The sequence below is a fragment of the Ornithodoros turicata genome, chromosome 9 (assembly GCF_037126465.1).
Source record: "Ornithodoros turicata isolate Travis chromosome 9, ASM3712646v1, whole genome shotgun sequence".
Lineage (NCBI taxonomy): Eukaryota > Metazoa > Arthropoda > Arachnida > Ixodida > Argasidae > Ornithodoros > Ornithodoros turicata.
The window spans coordinates 24562790-24583393 of NC_088209.1; the positions used below are offsets into that span (position 1 = coordinate 24562790).

A 20604-nucleotide genomic window follows, 5' to 3' on the forward strand; every position below is an offset into this window, starting at 1 on the left:
ACAAGGACAAGAAGGTTCCTACACTACAATTGTTCTCTTATCATGTCCTACCAACAAGCCCCAGTCCTTGCTCTCTTCAGTTCTTTTTCATGAGACTTCATTGTGTTTGGGCACGAATTAAATCGACGACACGACGCTGTGCCAAAGCTATTCTTCGTACAGTTCTGTCACATTCTTACATTGCGCCACCAATAAAAGTCGCCTTCTGTCTGCAGCATGGACATGGTTGCCAATGGGAGGAACAGTGGGATACTTCATTATAGGGTCTCGTCGTCGTTTAATAATTACCAAGTTATACTTGACCCGTCGCACGGCGGATTCTGCCGCTCCCCCGAGACCGCGCGCGCGGTCCAAGAAATATGGGGAATTCCACTACACGCGCACGATGGCAGGTGTGTTGTGTACATTCCAACACATCTTACTTTTGTGTGTGTGTGTGTGTGTGTGTGTGCGCGCGTGTGTGCGTGTGCGCGTGCGCGCGTGCGTGTATTAATGTCCTACGTATTAATGTCCTACGCATTAATGTGCGCTAATCTAGCGTCAGCAGTTAAATCAGAGATGAAAAAAGTCATTAGAAGGAAAATGACAACGGGACATTTCAAATTTGAGAACCGGCTACCTATCGTATGAAATACTTCGTGGAGACGAGAGGTAGGAAAATGTTCCTTGGGATATAGTGCGCATGTACTGAGGTACTCAAGCAATGTCACGCAGACGGGAGAAAAAGAAAGATGAATATAATTTATACATCACTGCCTTTTCTTTTCATTTTTTTAATTTCACGTTAGCACCGCGAAGCAACTGTGGCTGTGAGTGGCGTACAGATGTGGACAGATGGAGAGAGGACAGCAGGAAGGAACGGGAGACAGGGGGTTAGTATGCGTCCTGGGCCGACTTCAGGGGGAACTGGGCCGATATCCGTCTGGAAAGTCTTCGAAAAACCCAGGGGGAACCTGAGACAGCACAGCCGGTGGCAGAATTCGAACCCACCACCTCCCAGTCTTCAGCACGACCTTACACGTGATAAGTCGGGGCTTTATGTCGTGAGACAGCTGGGATTATGAATGACGTCACACTGGTCGGTTTGTGGATTAATTTTACCCACCGAGGGATTTTTTTAATGTGCGCCGCAAGCTCAGCACACGGCACACCGTATTTCACGTTTCTCGCGGAAGACGCTGTATGGCGAATTCGGGTAACCATATCGTGGCAACTCTTTTTCCTTTTTTTTTTTTTTTTTGCCGGATCTCGCTTGTTCGCGCCAGTTTTGCCAGATCTCGCATGTTCGCGTAGCACTTTCGGAGCGCCAGAAATTTGCGAGCTAGCACTTTTTCTGCCCGGCCTCGGAACGACCGGGCAGCGGTGGCCCAACCATATCCGCTATCGTCACATCCGCATCGCGAGGGTGGCGAGGGCTCTCATTGGCCCGTACGTCGAAGCCCTCATGGGTTAACAGACGACGGAACGTGAAGATGAGCGACCGCGATGCCCCTAGAGTGATTCAAGCGACTAAAAACCGCTAGATTCCTGGCTCGGTCATGTTCGGGTGACAACTGTCACGTGATGCAGCGCGGGCGCCGACCTAGCCATTTCCGAGCGCTTTGCCGTGTTGCCATGAAATGGCCACCCGAATTCGCCATAAGCAAATTTTACCCTGCCACCAAGTTGCTGGCGTCGGTCGGGATCGAACCAAATTAATCATCTCTGTTATTTTCATCTCGAAACAAAGAGGACACGCTTCACGCTTCAAATAACGGATGTTTCCACGAAGGCCGCAGTGACCTATCGTACAGGTCTCCTACCTGGCACGCTTGCTTCCCACTCCGTTGCCCTGCGTGATGGCGCAGCAATAAACTACGTGACGCCCGCATACCAGGTAAAATCAGGTCGGGCATCCTTGCACCGGACACAAGTGCCGGTGCGCGTTATTTATTTATTTTGAAGCACACCCTCATGGTATTACGCAGCATTGAAGGGGAGAGTGGGTATAGTCATATTACGAGTATCTGTAGCCCCGTGAGCTTAATATTTAAAGAAATCCTACAGCTCGTCTACCTCCTTTGCCTCTGGCAAGAGCAAATAGCGATACGCGGTGCTCACAGTAGGAGCGGTAAGCCTGGGTATATCATCTGATATAATTCGTTTTGTGTGCTCACGCAAATTACCTCGGGTCTCGAAATGTCACGATTACCTACGAATCGCCTAAAAATGAATATTGCGACTTTGCAGTATTGCAAGTTTTGTGGTGATATTTTCATCTATTACATTTCAAAGTGTATAGATTTGTGTAGTTTTTCCTTTGTTTTCTGAATAACGCGTCCTTCGGGACTAACATCTCCATTTTTTCTTTTACAAATCAAATCAAATCAAATATTGCAACTGTTAATCCATGTAGATAACTGATATCTGTTACACGTTACGTGCAGTATGCTGTTTAAAAAAAAGATAATATGGCTGTCTGTCGTTTACCACCTGGAACATTGGTTGGAACTCGGTAAGAGCGTCCAAAATTGCTAGCGCTGTCAGCTTCTCCGGTTTTCATGTACGCTTCACAAGTAGGAAACTTTCAAGCTCTACGACTCTAGTAGTCATTAAAAGAGTTTCGCCAGATACGGGTGACTTCGGCTGCCGTAGTTGGAGACGAGCCGCGAGTCGCATGTGTAGCCACTTGTAGCCACAGCAAGCCTGCGTTTGAAATCGTCTGCTACGATAGGTTGAAGCAGACGGCACCGCGACTCTGTGTGTCCATATGTAGTCAAGGAGCCTCGATCGCTACGTAGACGTATAGAGTCCGTATTTAGCTAATCGCCACAGCCGATTTCAAACACCGACTTTCTGTGGCTACAAGTTGTGGTTCTCTGGATGGTTTCTTACCTGAGTGATTAAAATAACCACTTCCCGCGACAGGCCAGCTGTCTCAGCGTTTTCTCTGAGTTTCCTTCGGACATTTCCAGACCAACATCGGTTACAGTTTTCTGCAGAGCCCAGGCCTATAGGACGCAGAATCTGCAGCAGCGTCATATGTGGCAGGCAGATTGCGCGGTAAGCACATACGCGTTGAGCATATAGAAGCACCGGACAGAAACTTCCGCCTCCCTATCTATTTCTAGTCTCGGTTGGACAGACGCTGCTATCAGTGGTCTAGCAGAAGCGGTCGAAGCATACTTCTTACGTCAACTCTCAAAAAGTGATCGTTGTGGCTTTCCGGGAGCTTTCTCTGAGCACATAAATTGTGCTTGGACGCGGCAGCTCTACGAGCGCCTGGGGAGGCCAGGCAAGAGGATATCGCGTCCGGTGAGTTATGGTGGTAAAGGCAGGGCACTGACTTCTGCACTGCCTTTGTCAAAAGGGCTTAAAGAGCAGGGGTTGACCACTCTATCTTTGCTTCTGTCGTAATATACCTGCACTGGAAAAACATCGTGCGGTTTGAGAAATTTATAGGAAAATGTTGGGGGACAATACGCAGACAGAAACTTTCTTCGCGAAATGTTTACCAGGGGCTTGCGCCTCTTTTCTGTAGCGTGTTTGTGTGGCGACATATCGCACGTGCCGGGGTGGGACGGCGGACAATTTTGAAGCAATGTTTATCCCTCGCATTGCTATTTCTGTGGCATATTCATTTCTGCACATACAGTAGCCAACTCGGCCTCTCAAATTTCTCGTTCTTTTCTTCTTTTTTTTTTTGACCTACTTGGTTTATGCGAATGTACGTAGTTAACCATGCTTCAGGGCAAGAAAAAAAATTTAATCAACTGCTTCAAAAAGAACCTAATAAAACTCAAATGAAGAGGTATCTGACGTGCGTCCTTCATATATTCAAATTGATTCGGCAGACTGTTTCCGATTCAGACTGGGTTTCATTTTACTCGTTCCCTTATGCCCAGAGCGCGCGCTGACATGAGAAAGGAAGCGTCTTTTTACGCAGTTCAGCTGCCCTATTCCTCAACGTTACCCCCCTCCCCCCCCCCCTTCTTTTTCTTTCATGGCATACGAAAGAAACTAGGAGTCATGGCAGTAGGAAGTGGATATTGGCTTTCGTAACGAATTCCGTCCTTATACAAATGACTTTTCGGCGTTGCACACGGCTGAACATGCACGGCTATTCTCATTCCTGGACTTTCTAAGGGAAGTCTCCCCTAGACGCTTTAGCTGAGTCCAATTCAAACTGTGACTTTTAGGCCTAGTACAACGATATTACCTGGTCATGAAGGATTCATGCGCTGACTGTTAGTCAACCGCTGGCTCCAAACGTAAGTTGCCGGCGACGGACCCTAGCGCAAGACACAAGGAGGGAAAAGAATAGCTACAAAAATACGCGCGGACAGAAACTTGTTTTCATGCCAGTGGTTTTCTTGCGCATATATTCCACGCGAGCGCTGCACAACGCACCGCGAAAATTTGCTATATGCCTGCGGCGTAAGACCGTCGTTGAGGAAGTGAACGGCGCCCGCTACATAAAAATCTGTATAGCGTCTAATATAAACACTCTGTGAGCTGACATAACGTCCGTGCGTTTTTACAGTGCATCGTTTTTATTACAGCAGGGCAAGCGAAGGCTTCATACGAATTTTCGTTTCTTCGTTCCTGATCCTCGTATTGCGCAACTGTGCGGTATTCGGATATTGAGAAGGGAGAAAAAAAATCCATAAAGAATATCGTGCATAAAAAAGATGTGGAACAGCAACAATTATTAGTGGCGCTCTCTCGATTTGTTATGGCATCCGTATCGGCAGAATCCAGCTATGCCCAGTCTCGTATAGAGATGTTACGACGCTGTATTGGCGAACACGCTAGTACACATGAAATACCGCTAATACATGTACATAATTAAGCCACGACCTAGTTTAGAAGTTTTTATCGTACGCAAGCTAGTATTTAAACTCAGTAATTTTATAATTTTATAAGTAGCTTTATAATCGTTTACTTCTACTGCGATGTACTGAGATAACGACACGTGATAGGTTTTTTTTTGTGCGCAGCAGAACTCTACACGCCAAACCTGTAAAACAGGAAATCGGTCAGAGCACGACAGCGTGCCTCGTTTGGTCTAGAGTAATACGGTCTAGAGAACGCTGTCAACGCATTTGAATGCTGAGGTGGGAAAGGTTAAATCTAATTAGCGAACTCTACTCTCGAGAAAGTCCCCAATAGCGGAGGTCGGTTTACATTACGTTATACCGCGATAATGAGGGCAAAGCGGCTTTGAAAGTTCGCATCTGGCACGAACACTCAAATTAGTTGCTCATGCGCCAGTAAACCTCAATCCAATCCAACGAACACTCAAATCGCCCCTGGAACACACGGATCGCTATAAGCGGTATTTCGTGTGCAACCATAAAAAGGGGCGCTTGATTTTCCTCGGCGGTACTATTACATACTGAATTTTGAATATTTCTCAAATCCACTACAGTTGAGAGCTATTCTCGAAAGTTGTCGAGCGGGTAGGGTGGAGGATTGTTCTTCCGCTTAATGATGCTTGTGCAGTGACGTCACGTTTGGGCATGTGACTAGGGAAAAACATAGTCACAGTAGGAGGGCGTGCCGGTAGTTGTTGCGGTATTGTGAAAACACACCCTGTTGCCTCATTCGGCCAACGCCGCCTAGATACAGGAGGCCTGGTTAAAGCCTCCTCTCCCTCCTTCGCTACGTGGACACATATAGTCAGAATTCGTCTGCGATACAGCGATTCGCCATTCTGCGAGTTGCAGGACTCGCAAATGATTGCAGCTAACGTCGCAAAGTTGAACCTGTAGTTTAAAAGTGCAACAGGCATTTCCAGAAAATTAGTCTTGAGAAAAATATGGAACCGCGTTTTGCGCTTTACGTATTTTGCTTTCCCATTTAGTACGCGAGGACGTTCATTACTCGCAGACGACAGTGGCTGCCCATGCGGCTGACGGTGGCTCGTCTCCATGGTTACGACCGCTGAAAGCACGTTCGCGATTGGCTATCGGCCGTTGAAAACCCGATCCTTATTAGAGAGTTTTAGCAGACCGTTGATAACGTGGCTTACGTCGAACCATATCAACCGGAACCAATCAGTAGGTAAGATTCTGAGTCACGCACCACTGCGATTGGTTCCGATAGGCACGATAACCTTATCAACGGTATACTAAAACTCACTATTGGCTTACCCTTAGTTGTTGCTGGAATAGCAAGCCGATGTCTCGTTTGGCTGACCTTTCCCCCGTTTTTTTTTTCTTTTCGTCTAATAAATATATCCCCCCCTTAGTTGTACGTCACGGCGATGAGTAAGCAGGCTTTCTCTATCTAGGTGGTGTTGATTCGGCCCGCAGTGTGACGCCTGTGACGCATTTCCCCAAGTCACGTGACTCAAAGGCTGCGCGTGACGTCATGTGAACGCGCCTGGGAATGCACTGGGAGTGTACTGTGAGTGAATGCACTGGGATAGAACAGAATGGGGCAGCGCTGTGATGCTTTTTTCCTCATCGGTACTAAGCTATTGAAAGCATTCTGAGCAAAAGTTGTTTTGAAAAATTGAGAGGGTGCGTCCTGTGCTTCAGAACCTTTTGTCAGAGCGGTTGAATTGGAATCTTGCCCCTTCGAAGATGGTGTTCGATAAACCTATATAGCACGCTGAGGACAGTCTAATGTTTGTTCCGTATTTGTTGTGGCATGCATTGGGTTTTAGAGCTATTACTACTATTCCCTAGAACGCTTAGATTTAAAAGGAGCATGAAATTCTCCTCGAACATATATCCTCTTTCCTTTTTTACCGCGTAATACGAATATACTACCTTGAGGAACTGTCACGTAAAACATTTCCTTGAACGCGCATTTTCCTGAGAATATTAGAGAATTATTAGAGAGTGCGAGCAGCGACGGCGATCTCTGCCAGCTCCTGCTGGCGTGTTACGACGTCATATCATCCGAACACTCTTATTGGCTGCCAAGAATCGTCTGGAACAACGCGGAAGCAAGGCGATCCGTTGACTGCTCTGAGTTAAGGTGCGGGATGCGGGGCTTCAAATACAACCGCAAAAAACGAAAAGAAAAAGAAATAAAAGAAGACTATTGGGCGGACGACGTGACGTCACAGACTGGCAACCGAGGGGAGGAGCCTTTCTGACCTGCGGGATTGCAAACTTTCTTGCGCTGCAGGGTTACAGTGAACTAGAAGAGTAGAGTGGAACGACCGCGCTCTACGCGTGACTATCGCGGCGTCGACAGACAGCGGCGGCGCTGCAGTCGACGACGATGGAGACGCATTAGAGTTAGTGAGGAGGAAGCGAAGAATACAATTATAATTGCAATTACAGTTAATTACAATTATAATTCAGTCTTCTCAACAGAATAGAAGAGAACAAACATCTCCGTTCGCAAAATTGCTAAGACGCAGACGACACGCTGTGCAAAGCAATGCCCTGCGCACTGTAGTTGGCGACAGCAGCGCCGCCGCAACTTTCGCCACTTGCTCTGACAGCCGTCCCAAGGTGGAGTACCGAGTCCCCTCCGTTCGCTACACTATGCCTCTTCTAGTTGACTGTACCAGGGTTGCGAGCTGCACTCGTAGTCTTTGTGCGAATATGTGTCCTGTAGGGCTTGCCATCCCGGTTTCCATTTCCCCTTATTTTTTATTTATTTTTCGAGCCCTTCCCTGCACCTCTAGTCCTCCCTCAAAGGGACACTCCACAGCGTCCCCGTACAGTCACTCTATATAGTGACTGTACGTCCCAGTGTTGTGCGGATGAGACAGCAGCTCTCCTTTCTCCAGAACGGTTGTCCAATAGCTTGCTTACCTCTGCTATGACTCCCTGTCTTACCCGCCCAGTTGACGGCATTGAAAAAATATTAATCGTAATAACCAAATGAAAATGGGGCCAGGGCGCAAATCATGATCTAACATCACGCAATAACTTTGCTTTTCCTCCTTTTCCCCGTGTTTACGACGCATACATTGAGCCTCTTCTTTCTTTCTTTTCTTTCCTTTTTTTTTTTTTTTTTGCGCATAGCTGAGAACGTGATAGCGTGATATGTGCCCATGATGTGCGCATCATCATGGATTTGCGTTCGCCACAAACTTGCTTTATTTATTAATGACGCACTGGCGGACATCACGCTATACATGTCGTCCTCCTGCGCGTGACGACTTTTGCCTGACAAGCTCTTTCGGTTCTGCTTATTTGTTCCTTCCATAGTAGGGATACTGTGTTTGTGGCTGTGTTGTTGTTGTTGTTGTTGTTATATGTTAATGTGCTTTATGCATGAAGTACGCACTCTGTTCCACGTGATATGTAAGCACATTCAAGTACAAGAAAGAAAAACGGTTCTTCTGTACACCTTCGCAAACCCAGTTTTTAAAAATTATTTTAAGGAATAGTAAGTCGGCCTGTGCCTGACTAACCTTTCCTCTCTTTTTTCTTAATAAACATATTCCCCCCTTTTCCTCTCTTTCTCTTTTCATTAAACACATTCCCGTGAGCGTGAACTTTTACTTCAAAATAAAAAGGCACGTTCTGATATAAAGGATGCTACTCATATATAACTTATAATGACTTTTGCTGCTTAGACTCGCTTTATATTGTCAAACGTAAATACGGGGAGGGTGTTTCAATAATTTGTCTACGTGAATAGGAAATAAATGAATACAGGGTAGCTACCTATAAAAGTTTACCCATGCCGGCGCGCCGTACTCACCGGTTACTCGATGCAGGTGGAAAATTCCGGCGTCGGCGTGGAACTCTAATTGGTACGTTTCATCGTGGTAAATTTCAAACCGATTCAACGTCGCCAATCCAAAGCTACAACCAAAAACATCCAAATCCCTATGGGAAAACAATCGAGACGATTGTTTTCCCATGGGGATTTGGACGTTTTGTGTTGCGGTGGTTGGATCGGTTTGAAGTTTACCACGACGAAGCGTATAATAGAAGATTTCAGAAAATCCCATTTCTCCTTGCGTACGCGTTGTATCATGGGAGATTACTGGAATGAACTGCCCTTCACGTTTCGTTTTCGCTGACCTTCACTCCTCGTGGATAATCGCCCGAGAGAGATGGAACCGAAACATCTTGGAGACCTTTCTCCTCCTTTGTTACCAGCAAGTTCCCACAGTTCAAAGCGGCGCTAAGCTCTCTGGGATTTTCTGAAGTCGTCGGACACAGGAATTTTCCACCTGCATTGAGTATATAATAGACCTCTACCCGAGAAACGTCACCATGACATTGATATACAGACTGAAATCGGAAGGGGAGCCCTGGGGTTCCAGGAATGGGTACTTGTTCGCTGCCTCCTATGGAACGAAAAGTAGGACCGAAGCTCGCGTCCCTTTCAGGGACCATGGTAATCCCCTCAAGACCGTGGCTTTCGGGCGCGACCTTGTTCGTCACCCCCCCTAGCTTCGAGCGTAGTTCAACTCTACCAAACTGGTGGCGCTGTCGAACACTATGACGTCATTTTTTTACAAACAGGGAGAGGACTAGACGCCCCGTAACTCTAAAGGCGCAGATATAGTCCGACGTTTTTAGCGTCGCAGTCAACGACAGCTGAAGTCAGACACGCCACGCCAAGCCACTCGGGAACTATGCGTTTATAGTCAGACGCGCGTCAGCAGTGGCCTGCGGCCGTGGCGCATGCGCAAAGTCGCGCGGACTCCACCAGTGCGACTGCGACTGCGCTGGTCTGACTGCTCGAGCGCGTTCGGCGAAAAATAGACCACATTCTATTCTGCGCGGGCGACGTCCTAGCGCGTTGAATGCCGCCGGCCGCGCTAGCCGCTAGACAGTAGAGGGTGTGATTTCCCCCGGCGTAGCGTAGCACAGTTACGTCCAACTATATCTGCGCCTTAAGAGACGCCTGCACCGCCGCGGCATTCCTTTTCTCTGAAGGTCACGCCCTCATTGGTTCTTAGGGAGTGACGTTTTCTCGTTCTTCCAGAGAGGGAATTCCGGAATACTCTCAACATCCGGCGTCTGCTCTTGTCATGTATTCCGTCGAATAACAGCCAAACTACGCCATTATTTCGCGTGGGAGTTTCGATACCTTGGTCGGTCGTCCAGGAACACACTATAGTCTCGAAATCGACTGTAACGGATGCTACCGACCCTTTAATGACGTACTGCCTCAGTACACTTAATCCACTAATTCTGCAACGACCCTTGAATTCACCAACCTTCAATCTCTCCCCATTATTTTTATTTTTTATTATTATTATTATTTTTATTTTTATTATTTTTTATTTTTATTTTTTCGTCAACATCAACATCACCAACCTTCAAACTGACGGCAATTCTCTATCACGAGAAAGTGCAAGCACTCAAACGTCAGGCGGACGAGAAAAGCTACTGTGTACCATGAAGTACCATCGTGTACCATGGATTATGGACTAATTAAACGCTGCCAGTAGACGGCTCTTGCACTTTTCCGCTGCCCTGTTGGCGAGAATGTCGCTCAATCGAACCGTCTCGACTTCCGACAATTCATCATCGTCGTTAGGCTTTCGCCATCCCTTGCTGCCGCAAGTACCCAACAATTTCGTCCTGTCGGCAACAGTGACGTCAACGAAAGCTGACGTCGTCACGAAGAAAAAGTGCGACACGTTTCTAGCTGCCATTTGTCATCGAGACTTGGAGGGACCGCGGACACAAAGTGGAAATTCCCAAACATTACACAAAAAGGACTGCGTCGATACTTTCATCTGATCCACTTTAATCTAAATTGCTCTTAGGGTACACTCTACGGCACATTTTCTTCGTCTTGATGCTGGAACGGTTCTTGTATTCGCTCTTCGTGCGGTATAGTGATTACCATAACGGACTCTTCAGGAAATCGTTTTCATGTGGCTTGGCAGGTTCCGTCCTCTGAGTTTTCAATTTTGCGGACGTTTAAAGTATTTAGCGACAGCCGCGTTCGATTGTGCAATATAGTAAAAAACAAAGCACATAATTCGAAAACGAAACCTGCTACTTCCATTTATCTCCGCCATGCCTCCATTCTCGGAACGCGCAAAGGAAATGACGGAAAAAGAGCCACAAGAGCGAGAACCTCTTGTGGTTGATGGGTTTTGGATGAGCCCGTAGTGGAAGGAAGATAAGACCATAATGGTGGCACCCTTTGTTGCGCGTATGTTTATAATATGGAAGCTTGCGAAGTCGAGCAGACCTGCATAGAAAGTTGTTTATCGTTTGCGTGATGTACGTGAGCTCGTTGCAAGGGTACGACTACTGACGCTATTATAAGCTTCCAATTGTTGTTGTTCGGACACGATTGCAGCACGTTATTTATGACCTGCGTTTCCCGTCGGGGGGGGGGGGGGGGGGATCTTTCGCCGTCGGTGTGGAAATAGTGAAAACGGCCATTTTTATTTAGTTTTCTTGTGCGAGTCTGTGTTGTTGCGTTGCACGTTACGTGCTGCATCAAGTAATTAAGCGGTGATTATTTATTTATGGTCTTTTTCAACAACGCACACAGACATATATATAAAGAGACGATGATGAGATGGGGCATATGCCGGCCAGCAGGCTGGGCGCTGTCACATAAGGTACATAAGGTGCCAGGGGGAATTTGGAATTTTCAGTGCTCCGGTTTGAGCACTCAACAGTACAACAAAACCAAAAGATACATGTACCGATTCAAGCAACAGCACACACTGCGAAATTCTACGAATTCACACTCGTGGTATATGAGGGCAAACCATTGCCACTCCCGATTTGTGGGAAACGCGTGACGTACGCCCTGCTGTGACAATTAACGTTACTGCATAAGTGTCACAAAAAGGCGTACGGCTCCCATGTTCAACAAATCAGAGGAGAGAATGACGTCTGATGCATGTTATGCGGTGAAGTTCCGTTTTAAAGAGTGATGAAGCCACACTCTTACAAATGAACTTCACCGCATAGCACGCTCCTAGCCAACCATCATCTCGAATGACATCGTTATCTGCTCTGATTTGTTGAAAACGGGAGGCGTACGCCTTTTCTGTGACAATTATGAACAGCATAAGTGTCACAAAAAAGGCGTACGCCTACCGTTTTGAACAAATCGGAGCAGATAAAGATATCATTTCCGATGATGGTTGGCTAGGAGCGTGCTATGTGGTGAAGTTCATTTTTAAGAGTGCAGGTTGAAATACGCAGTCGCAACTCGTTATTATGACCACGGCTGTTCCCCCGGATTTTGGTCATATAGCGAATTGTCATATTAACGAACGCCACGTGTTACGAGTCCTACGTACCATGCCCTTTACGTAAGCTTCAAAAAGTAGAAAATCACGCACGCTGGAACACGAATAATGAATAATTCTTTTAAAATAATATATAACGCTTTATTATTCTTTTCTTTTTGTGTGTGTGTGTGTGTGAAAAATCTGATAATATTGCTTCTTCATTCCGGTAGTCATCTCTGTTCGTTTCCGCGTCTTCTCAGACATGGTCGATGAATGCCGTATGGCTGCAGCAGCTCACTATGATCATGTGACCAAAGAGATAGGGCCACCATTACTCATCCCGAAAGCGGTCCCGCATTTTGGCCGTTCTTATAGGTCAGGAGAACGGCCGGTTCAGTGACCAGCGGTCATAGAATCGACGGTAAAGTATACGTGTTCGCCCCTATTTGGCTGAAACTACACGTCATTGTCATATATAGTGAACCCTCCTTAGTATGACCCCCGTTAATCTGACACGCTGCCTTTATGCCCGTTTTTCTTGGGAACCGTTTCGCCGCTATGTGAATCCACCACGTTAATACGACAATTCGCTTATCCGACAATGACCAAGATTTTGTCACAAGTAGGGTGAAATACACGTATCATCATCTCGTTGTTATGACCGTGTCATGGGACCCTTAGAGCAGCCCCGGAGGCTACCACGGGCAGAGGGTGACAAGACACGTGTTAAACCAAGGAATGATTGATGATGTTGTTGACTTCGGTGTGCAGTTGATACTGCGAATATCCGTTTATATAACCTTATTGATGACAATATTGCTCCAAATAGACGGACCTTTTTCAGAAAATCAGCCATCACGATTACGTTGTCTTTTGTTCTGCGTAGCGGTCTGTACGATCAGCGGAGGGTGCGTTTCCCGTTAGAATGACAATCCGCCTTATGATCAGAACCCACGGGAACGGTAGTAGTCACATTAACGAGGGTTCACTGTATACGAAATGCCATATTAACGAACAAGGGTTACTCGCGGGCGCTATTGGGAGGGAAGTGTTTCCGAGAAAATGGGTCATAAAACGGGGATGTCGTATTAACGAGTGTCGTACTAACGAGGTTCGACTTACTGACTTTCAACTTCTCCTCTGCGCCTTCAACGCCTTCTCTGTTTATTGCGTGTGCAACATCACGCCTCAAGCAGCAGAGTTTTGCGCGCTGTATTCGGCGCAACCGCAGTGGTTTGCGTGGGGAGTGTTTATGCGGTGATGTTCTCTCTTTCGAGCGTTTCGCGCGTAGTAGCTTCGGCAATTCTTCAGCAGTTTAAAGGCACCTCGTAGCAGTAGAGGTGCTATATAAAAAAAAAATATCTATTCGATAGCCCGAGCCCTCAGTACTCGCACGTCACGGTTTTCGTACCAATTGCACTCATATATTTGTGTGTGTGTGTTTTTTGTTTAGAAAATCAAGATGGAAAAATTATGGGCAACACTGTGTCGACGTGGTCCCCAACTGCTCATACCGCGGCAGAACTGCATTGTACGCGGACAGCATCTGGGAAAACGAAAGAAGCTTGGCTTACGTGTCGGCTACGTAGCCATCAAACGCAGCAAGTCAGTCGGGAATATGGGGCACAAAGATTACTGTTGCTCGACGAGTTCAGGATTATTTCCCACCAGACGTCGCCCCGAGCAGTTTACCTCCAGTTTTGCTAGGAAATTGAAAATATTAAGTGAATTTCCGTCACATTTGTAGCTTCTTGCGCTGGGTTTACCAAGCTGTTATACTACGCCGTCAACATTACGTACGGTACGGTACGATACGGTACGATACAATACGATACGGTACGGTAACTTTATGTTTCTCTCTCTCTCTTCTCTTTGTCTGACGTAGGTATTATGCCATCATGCACCCGCTGAGCATACGTTGGACACGGGACCATTGCCCGCACGTAATTTTGGCTATCTGGATCGTGGCCTCGCTGCTGTCGAGCGTCCAGTTTGTGTACGGACAGGCCACGGAGTTCACGTGGGCTGGCAGAGCGTATTACGACTGCAACGAAACCTGGGAAGAGACGTCGGGAAAGGTGCGTTATCGCCCGTTGTCTTTCGTCTCTCGTGAAGCTATACAGAAAATGTCCAAATAACTGTGATACCTCGTTGGGATACCTCACGAAACCGCGCAGGTCTATACCGCGGGCATCTTCACGGTGACGTTTCTCACTCCGATGCTGGTCCTCATCTTCACGTACTCGTCCATCGCTTCGAAAATGTGGCGCCACACGTCACCAGGTAACGCAGACACGCAACGAGATCAACAGCAGCTAACGGCTAAGACGAAAGTAAGTCATTGTCTATTGACCGCACAAGCGCGACCTTCCACTTTCTACCTATCACATCCCTTAGCAAGCACACTCCTTTCTGTAACTGGCGATACCAAATACAGTTTTCCGCAGTTGACAGCCGGTTTCCTTGATACTGAGTTTGCTACAGTACGCTGTAAAAACAGAACTCTCAGAACAAACAGTCACTCAAAATCAATTAAAAACGATTAAGAACCCCCAGTGCTGCGTAGGACCGGCACTTTTGAGTTTTTTATTGTTTTGAATTGAAACATGTACCAACCAGCCCAAACACTCGCTCTGTTACTCAAAATCATACCGTTCATATCGTTGCAATAATTATAATAATGTAATTTAAAAACAGAACGCTCAGAACAAGTAGTCACTCAAAATCATATCGCTCTTGGTAATGACTTGCTGAAAATATGAAGTGCACGCCTCTTTGTACCACTTTAGATATAGGTATGTTGTTGTTAGAGTGCGCTGCAGTGAAGTTTCATTCGCTTGCCGTTGTTGTTGCTCGCTCGCGTGGGGCCAGCAACGGCAAGCCTATTTTGACATTACGCTCCCCCCCCCCCCCCCAAACACACACATTTTTAATGTGTAGCATCGGGTCTTATATGCTGGTTCTATATGAACATGCCCTCCCACATTCGCGAATGTGTACCATGTGCATCAAATCATATCGCTCCATATGAACTGGGGTATAGGATCTCAAGCAGCACGCCAATATTGGTCCAATATTGGACCCATATGGGCTGCCAATATTGGACCAATATGGGGAGTGCAGCCAGGCTCCATATTGGACCAATATGGGGAGTGCAGCCAGGCTCCATATTGGACGAATATGGGCTGCCCATATTGGCGAGCCCAGTTTGCGCCAATATTGCCAATATTCTTGTGATAACGCCAACGGGGAGTCCGTCTAATAATAAAGCATTATCCGGCTTAATATCCACCACTGATTTTACTTCTTTCTTTTATTTTTCATTTCTGCAGATCTCATTGATCCACGTTGCATACAACTCCAAAAAAAAAAACACACACATCATCACGCAATAAAGTTGTTGTTTAATTAATAATTAATAATTGGGTGTTTTCGTCGCGAGACAACTGAGATCGAAAAGTTGTTGTTTGTTAAAAAGCTTTTTCTAAAACTCATTTTTCAGACATTACAGTGTTCTGTTATCAGGCCCTCCTATGCTTCTGTTCTGCCCTGTACCACATCAGTTCACGTCCCTAGCCCTGCTCTTGACGGGGACGTTTACCTCATATGTTGGAGTTACGATTGCATCGCAGACGACAGCGCCGGGAGGAACGGAATGGACAATCAAACTCAAGTCCTTGTGTTTCATCCTTACAACCAACAGACAACTCCTCCTTCGGGTTATTGACACAGAGTAAGAGGACCGTCCAATATAGCCAAAGATCATTGTGAAACATGGTCGTCGCGCTTTTACGACTCGGAGCTTTCCTTCGCTGTATCCAGCTCGTAATAACCTCCCATAGGGTTTACGTTTAAAAAGAAAGGCGAGCGTTTACTGGGCGACGTTGAGCGAAGTTCGGTGATGCAAAGGAGACCCTAATCGAGTAATTTCTCAGCAGACTGCACCGCGGTCAAGAAGCTACAGAGATTGCCAAGTCGGGCTTCTATTAAACCAAGTGGAGTGTTCCGTCCTGAATGGCTTCGAATGGATAATACGAGGGCAACTAATGCGTGCTACGCGACAGGGACGTGCCCGCATGTTCGGCTCTGTCGTTGCTATAGGGCGGGGACGTAAACTTAAATCGTTAAATCGTTTCGGCTGCATAATACGAAACAGGAAAGGAAGCATTGAAACGCCAGCGAAGAAAAAGAAGTTAAGATTAGCTCTCTCTCCGTTGGAGAAGTCCTCGAGGTTTTGGGCGTTTAATTTACTTTGGTGACAAATAATTTATTTATTTTATTAACTGGTTATTTAATAATTCATTCAGTAGTTGATAATTGGGGAATTATAATAATGTAATTAATTTATTCGTAACGCCGGAACGACACAAGCGATGGGAAAGACGTAAACTCTACCTCGAAGGGAATATATTGGGGAGCAATTGCGGCTTATATCTCCCTAGATAGCAATTTATCCCTATTTTAGTCCCTAAACCCGAAATTTACTCCCCAGAACTGTAAGAAGTAACTTCGCGTAAACTTTCATGCGTTTCGTCCCGAAAGTCATTAATGGTTGTGGTAGAATATCTGGCCCCCAAAAGGACTAAAATTACTCCCTTTTTTTATTTTTGAGCGTGCACTCCAAAAGCAGAAAAAAAAGGGGGAGGGTGTAATGGCAGGAATGGCTCGCCGTTGTTGGCCACACAAAAGTGGGCGTCGTCACGACTATAGCAAAAAAATAAAAGAAAGATGACGGGAGGACTGAGGATGAAGGGTGGAAATGCGTAGAGGGTGCGTGAGTTCGTCGGGGAGAGCAAAGTGTTACAGGGGTCGTTGAGCAAGACCCTCCTTCTGCAGAAAGAGAATAAGGTGTCTTGCTTTAGCGGAACGTCTCCAAAAGCAGAACTTCACTGCATAGCACGCAGTGCGCCGACTTTTGCCAGGGATGGTAGGGTTGTCACTTCTGATTCGAGGACAGAGGGGGCGTACGCCTTTTTGTGGAAATTATCATATATCCAAATTTCCACAAAAAGACGCACGCCCCTCTCTCCTCGAATCACAAGCGATAACCCTATCATTCATGCATGTGACGTTCTAGCGTCTCTTTCCTTCTATTTTTCTTTCCTTTCTTTTTGTTTTCTGCTTTTTTCGTTTCCCTTTTTTCTTTTTGGAATAGCAAGCCGGCTCTCTGCCTGGCTAACCTTTCCTTTCTTTTTTTTTCCATCTTAATATACATCTACCCCTCATTATTCATGGTAATGGTTGGCGCACAGCGCCCTATGCGGTGAAGTTCTGTTTTTGGAGTGTGTTTTGAATGATGAGGCAAAGTTTAATTTCTTTCCTGAAGCCGCATTTAAGTCGTTCAAATAGAATTACGCGGAAATGTACTGGCACAAAAATAGCGAATGAAATTATAATGTCCTGTGCGTCGCCTTCCCTTTTCAAAGCGAGATGCCGGCGACGAAAGAGACTCATTTCGTCGTTCCCACATTACATCGCAGAGTTAGTGAAGAAAGACTAATTTCCGCACTTCTATTTTCTTTATTTCCCTTCTTTTTTTCCGCTTTTTTTTTTAATGCTGTGTATGTCTTTTCACCTGTACCTTTATGGCGGTTCTCATTCGTTACCGATCCAATGGAACGCTAAATTTCTTTACTCTGAAGTGCATTGTGACAGTCCCAAGTATCGATCCGTTAAGAGCATGCGTGTGCGGAATACGCAGGCAGTATCGCGTGTGTTCTCGTCCTGTACATTATGTTAATTAAAAAACATCATTCTTGGAAAGTCATCGATGTTACATTACGCAGAATTGGGGTGTTTGGAAAGAAAGGGTGCGGTCAGGAGGCAGTTAGCCTGGTCGTGCAATGAGAAACAAGTGGAGCTTGTAATTGGTGACTGTTTTGTGGTCAACGCCACGGTTCGGTGTTTCGTGCTCACTTTTACGTATGGCTGTGCGAACGGTAATTTTAAAACCGGAGCGAATATTTATGAGCCCGGAGAAAGCATACAGCACGTATACCTGTCCTGTTCTGTATATGTTCATCTCGGTATAAAGCAGCACTCGCATTATATATATATATAACCTCTTTCCTGGCGTACTGGGGCTTACGAGCGCATCCTCGGAGTCATTCGAATATATTCCGTTTGGAAGAAAAATCAATTCGATGCGAGGTTAGAATATACATTGGCGCTTCTTTCATGTGCTTCTTCCTTTTGTGTGACGTAGCGTTGCGCAACCAGAGGATGGGAGTTCAAGAGTTGTACTTGCACATAACTTCATTTTCATATTTCACATCTCATGCTTCTCGTGTAATGGGGTAGTGTACTGCTCTCAAGCGGTGAATCACCCCAGGCCATAGTCATGATTTAGTTGTTGTTGTTGTTGTTGTTCGAATATACAATTTTACATCCGATTCGGAATTCCAATGGTATAAGAAGAGATCGAATTTAAGACTCTGGATCAAGCACCCTGTAACTTAAAAGGTGAAGGAAGCAAGGCTGCCTCGTTGCAACTTCTGGCGACAGCATAGAGACAACTACCAGTTGACGACAAGCACCTTTACACTGGCCTCTTCTGAGAAATGTGTTTTCACTTTTCCAAATTTGCTATAGACAAGGAAAACGTACATTCTTAGAAAAATGGGGGGGGGGGGGGGTAATGGCAGGATCGGCTCGCCGTTGTTGGCCACACAGTAGTGGGCGTCTTCACGACTATACCTATAGCAAAAAAAAGAAAAAAAAGAACAAGAAGAAGACGGAAGAAAGAAGGACGGACGGGTGGACGATAGAGGATGAAGGGTGGAGGTGCGTAGAGGGTGCATGTGTTAGTCGGGGAGGGCAAAGTACTAGATGGGTCGTTGAGCAAGACCTGCCTTCTGCAGAAAGAGCTTACTTGCTTTAGTGGCTTTAGAGCTTTGGCTAGTGGCTTTAGTAGCTTTAGAGCTTCTTGCTTTAGCGGAACGTTCGGCAGAAGAACCACCGGGGCAGAGGATGTCCGCTAGCGTGCCCGAGGTGGAGTGAGGGAGATGGGCTTCGCGTGCAGAATGGTACGCTCGGCAGTCTCGCAGGATGTGCTCCATTGTTTCAGGTTGTTGGCAGTGGCCACAGGCGTCACCCCTAGAGCCGATCTTGAATAGTTGAGAGTTGGTGAACGCAGACCCAGTGCGGAGCCTATGGAGCATGGTCTCTATGCTTCGAGGAAGTTTTTTCATGGGAAGAAGGGGGTGATGATGGTGCATTATGTCCCGTATCCTAGGGTGGCGCAGTTCAACAAGCTGCTGAACGGCCATTTGCCTGTCGGTGTCATCTGCAGTTGGCAAAATATTGCTGCAGCCTATAGGTGAGCCGAGGACGCCAGCTTGTCTGCCCTTTCGTTGCCGCCGACACCGACGTGGGACGGGATCCATTGGAAGACGATATCGCCTCCGCTTTGTTTATGCTGAGCGCACGATCTTCTGATGCTTCGCGCTAGAATGTTGTCACACATGGGGTTCATCGCGCCCCATAGAGGGCTTCTCCAGTCTGTGAGTAGGACTGCCCTGGCGAACTCTCGCACCTGGACCGCAGCAGCTGCGTGCAGGAGAGCCAGGAGTTCATCACTCGTGGAGGATATCGGGTAACGCAATGATCTTTCCTGCCAGGCCACGTTCACTGATGGGATGTGGAAGGCACAAGTAGCACTTTTGGTACGGTCGTCAATGGAGCCATCAGTGAATACTAGAGTATGGGAATGGTAGACGTCTCAGCCGCCACTCTAACGACGAGGGGGCTACATTCCGTCTTTTTATGAATGCCCCGAGCGTACACTCTTAGAAATGAACTTCACCGCAAAGCACACTCCTAGCCAACCATAATCTCTAATGATACCGTTATCTGCCCTAATTTGTTCAAAGCGGGAGGCGTACGCCTTTTTTGTGACAATTATGAACAGCATAAGCGTCACAGAGCGTCATAAGCGTGTAGAGCGTCATATCCTGTACGAACTCCCGCCATGGCACCGAAGGTAACACAGCAGGAAGTTGAGGCGATCGCTCACTGTGGGCCAGGGCGCTAGTAGCGTATATTCGCTGGCCAGGCGGCCGAGGGACGTTTGTGACCTTCTTACGATAGCAGAAAATGAACTTCACCGCATAGCACGCTCCTAGCCAACCATCATTTCGAATGATATAGTTATCTACCCTGATTTGCTTAAAATAGAGGCGTACGCCTTTTTTGTGACAATTATGAACAGCAGAGGTGTCACGAAAAAGGCGTACGCCTCCCGTTTTCAACAAATCAGAGCAGATAACGATACCATTCGAGATTATCGTTGGCTATAGGAGCGTGCTATGCGGTGAAGTTCATTTTTAAGAGTGTAGACAAAAGCGTCCTACGTCAATAGCGCCAAACGTCGATACTGTGGGGGCGTTGAGCTGAAATGTCCTCTTTCTGCTGACGGAGTGCCACTCATACCAGCGCTAACAAAGAAATCCCATTAAAAACTACCGAAAGCCTACGCTGGC

The 20604-nt window shown here is 46.6% G+C and overlaps 1 protein-coding gene across 1 annotated transcript in view; it reads left to right on the forward strand.

Annotated features, from left to right (window-relative positions):
- LOC135369440 (RYamide receptor-like) overlaps positions 1–20604 on the forward strand; it is a 46203-nt gene that overhangs the window by 10433 nt on the left and 15166 nt on the right. The window contains exons 2-3 of the mRNA XM_064603029.1: positions 14010–14202; positions 14302–14457. Coding sequence (XP_064459099.1) covers positions 14010–14202; positions 14302–14457 — 349 coding nt within the window. The remainder of the gene's footprint in view (positions 1–14009; positions 14203–14301; positions 14458–20604) is intronic.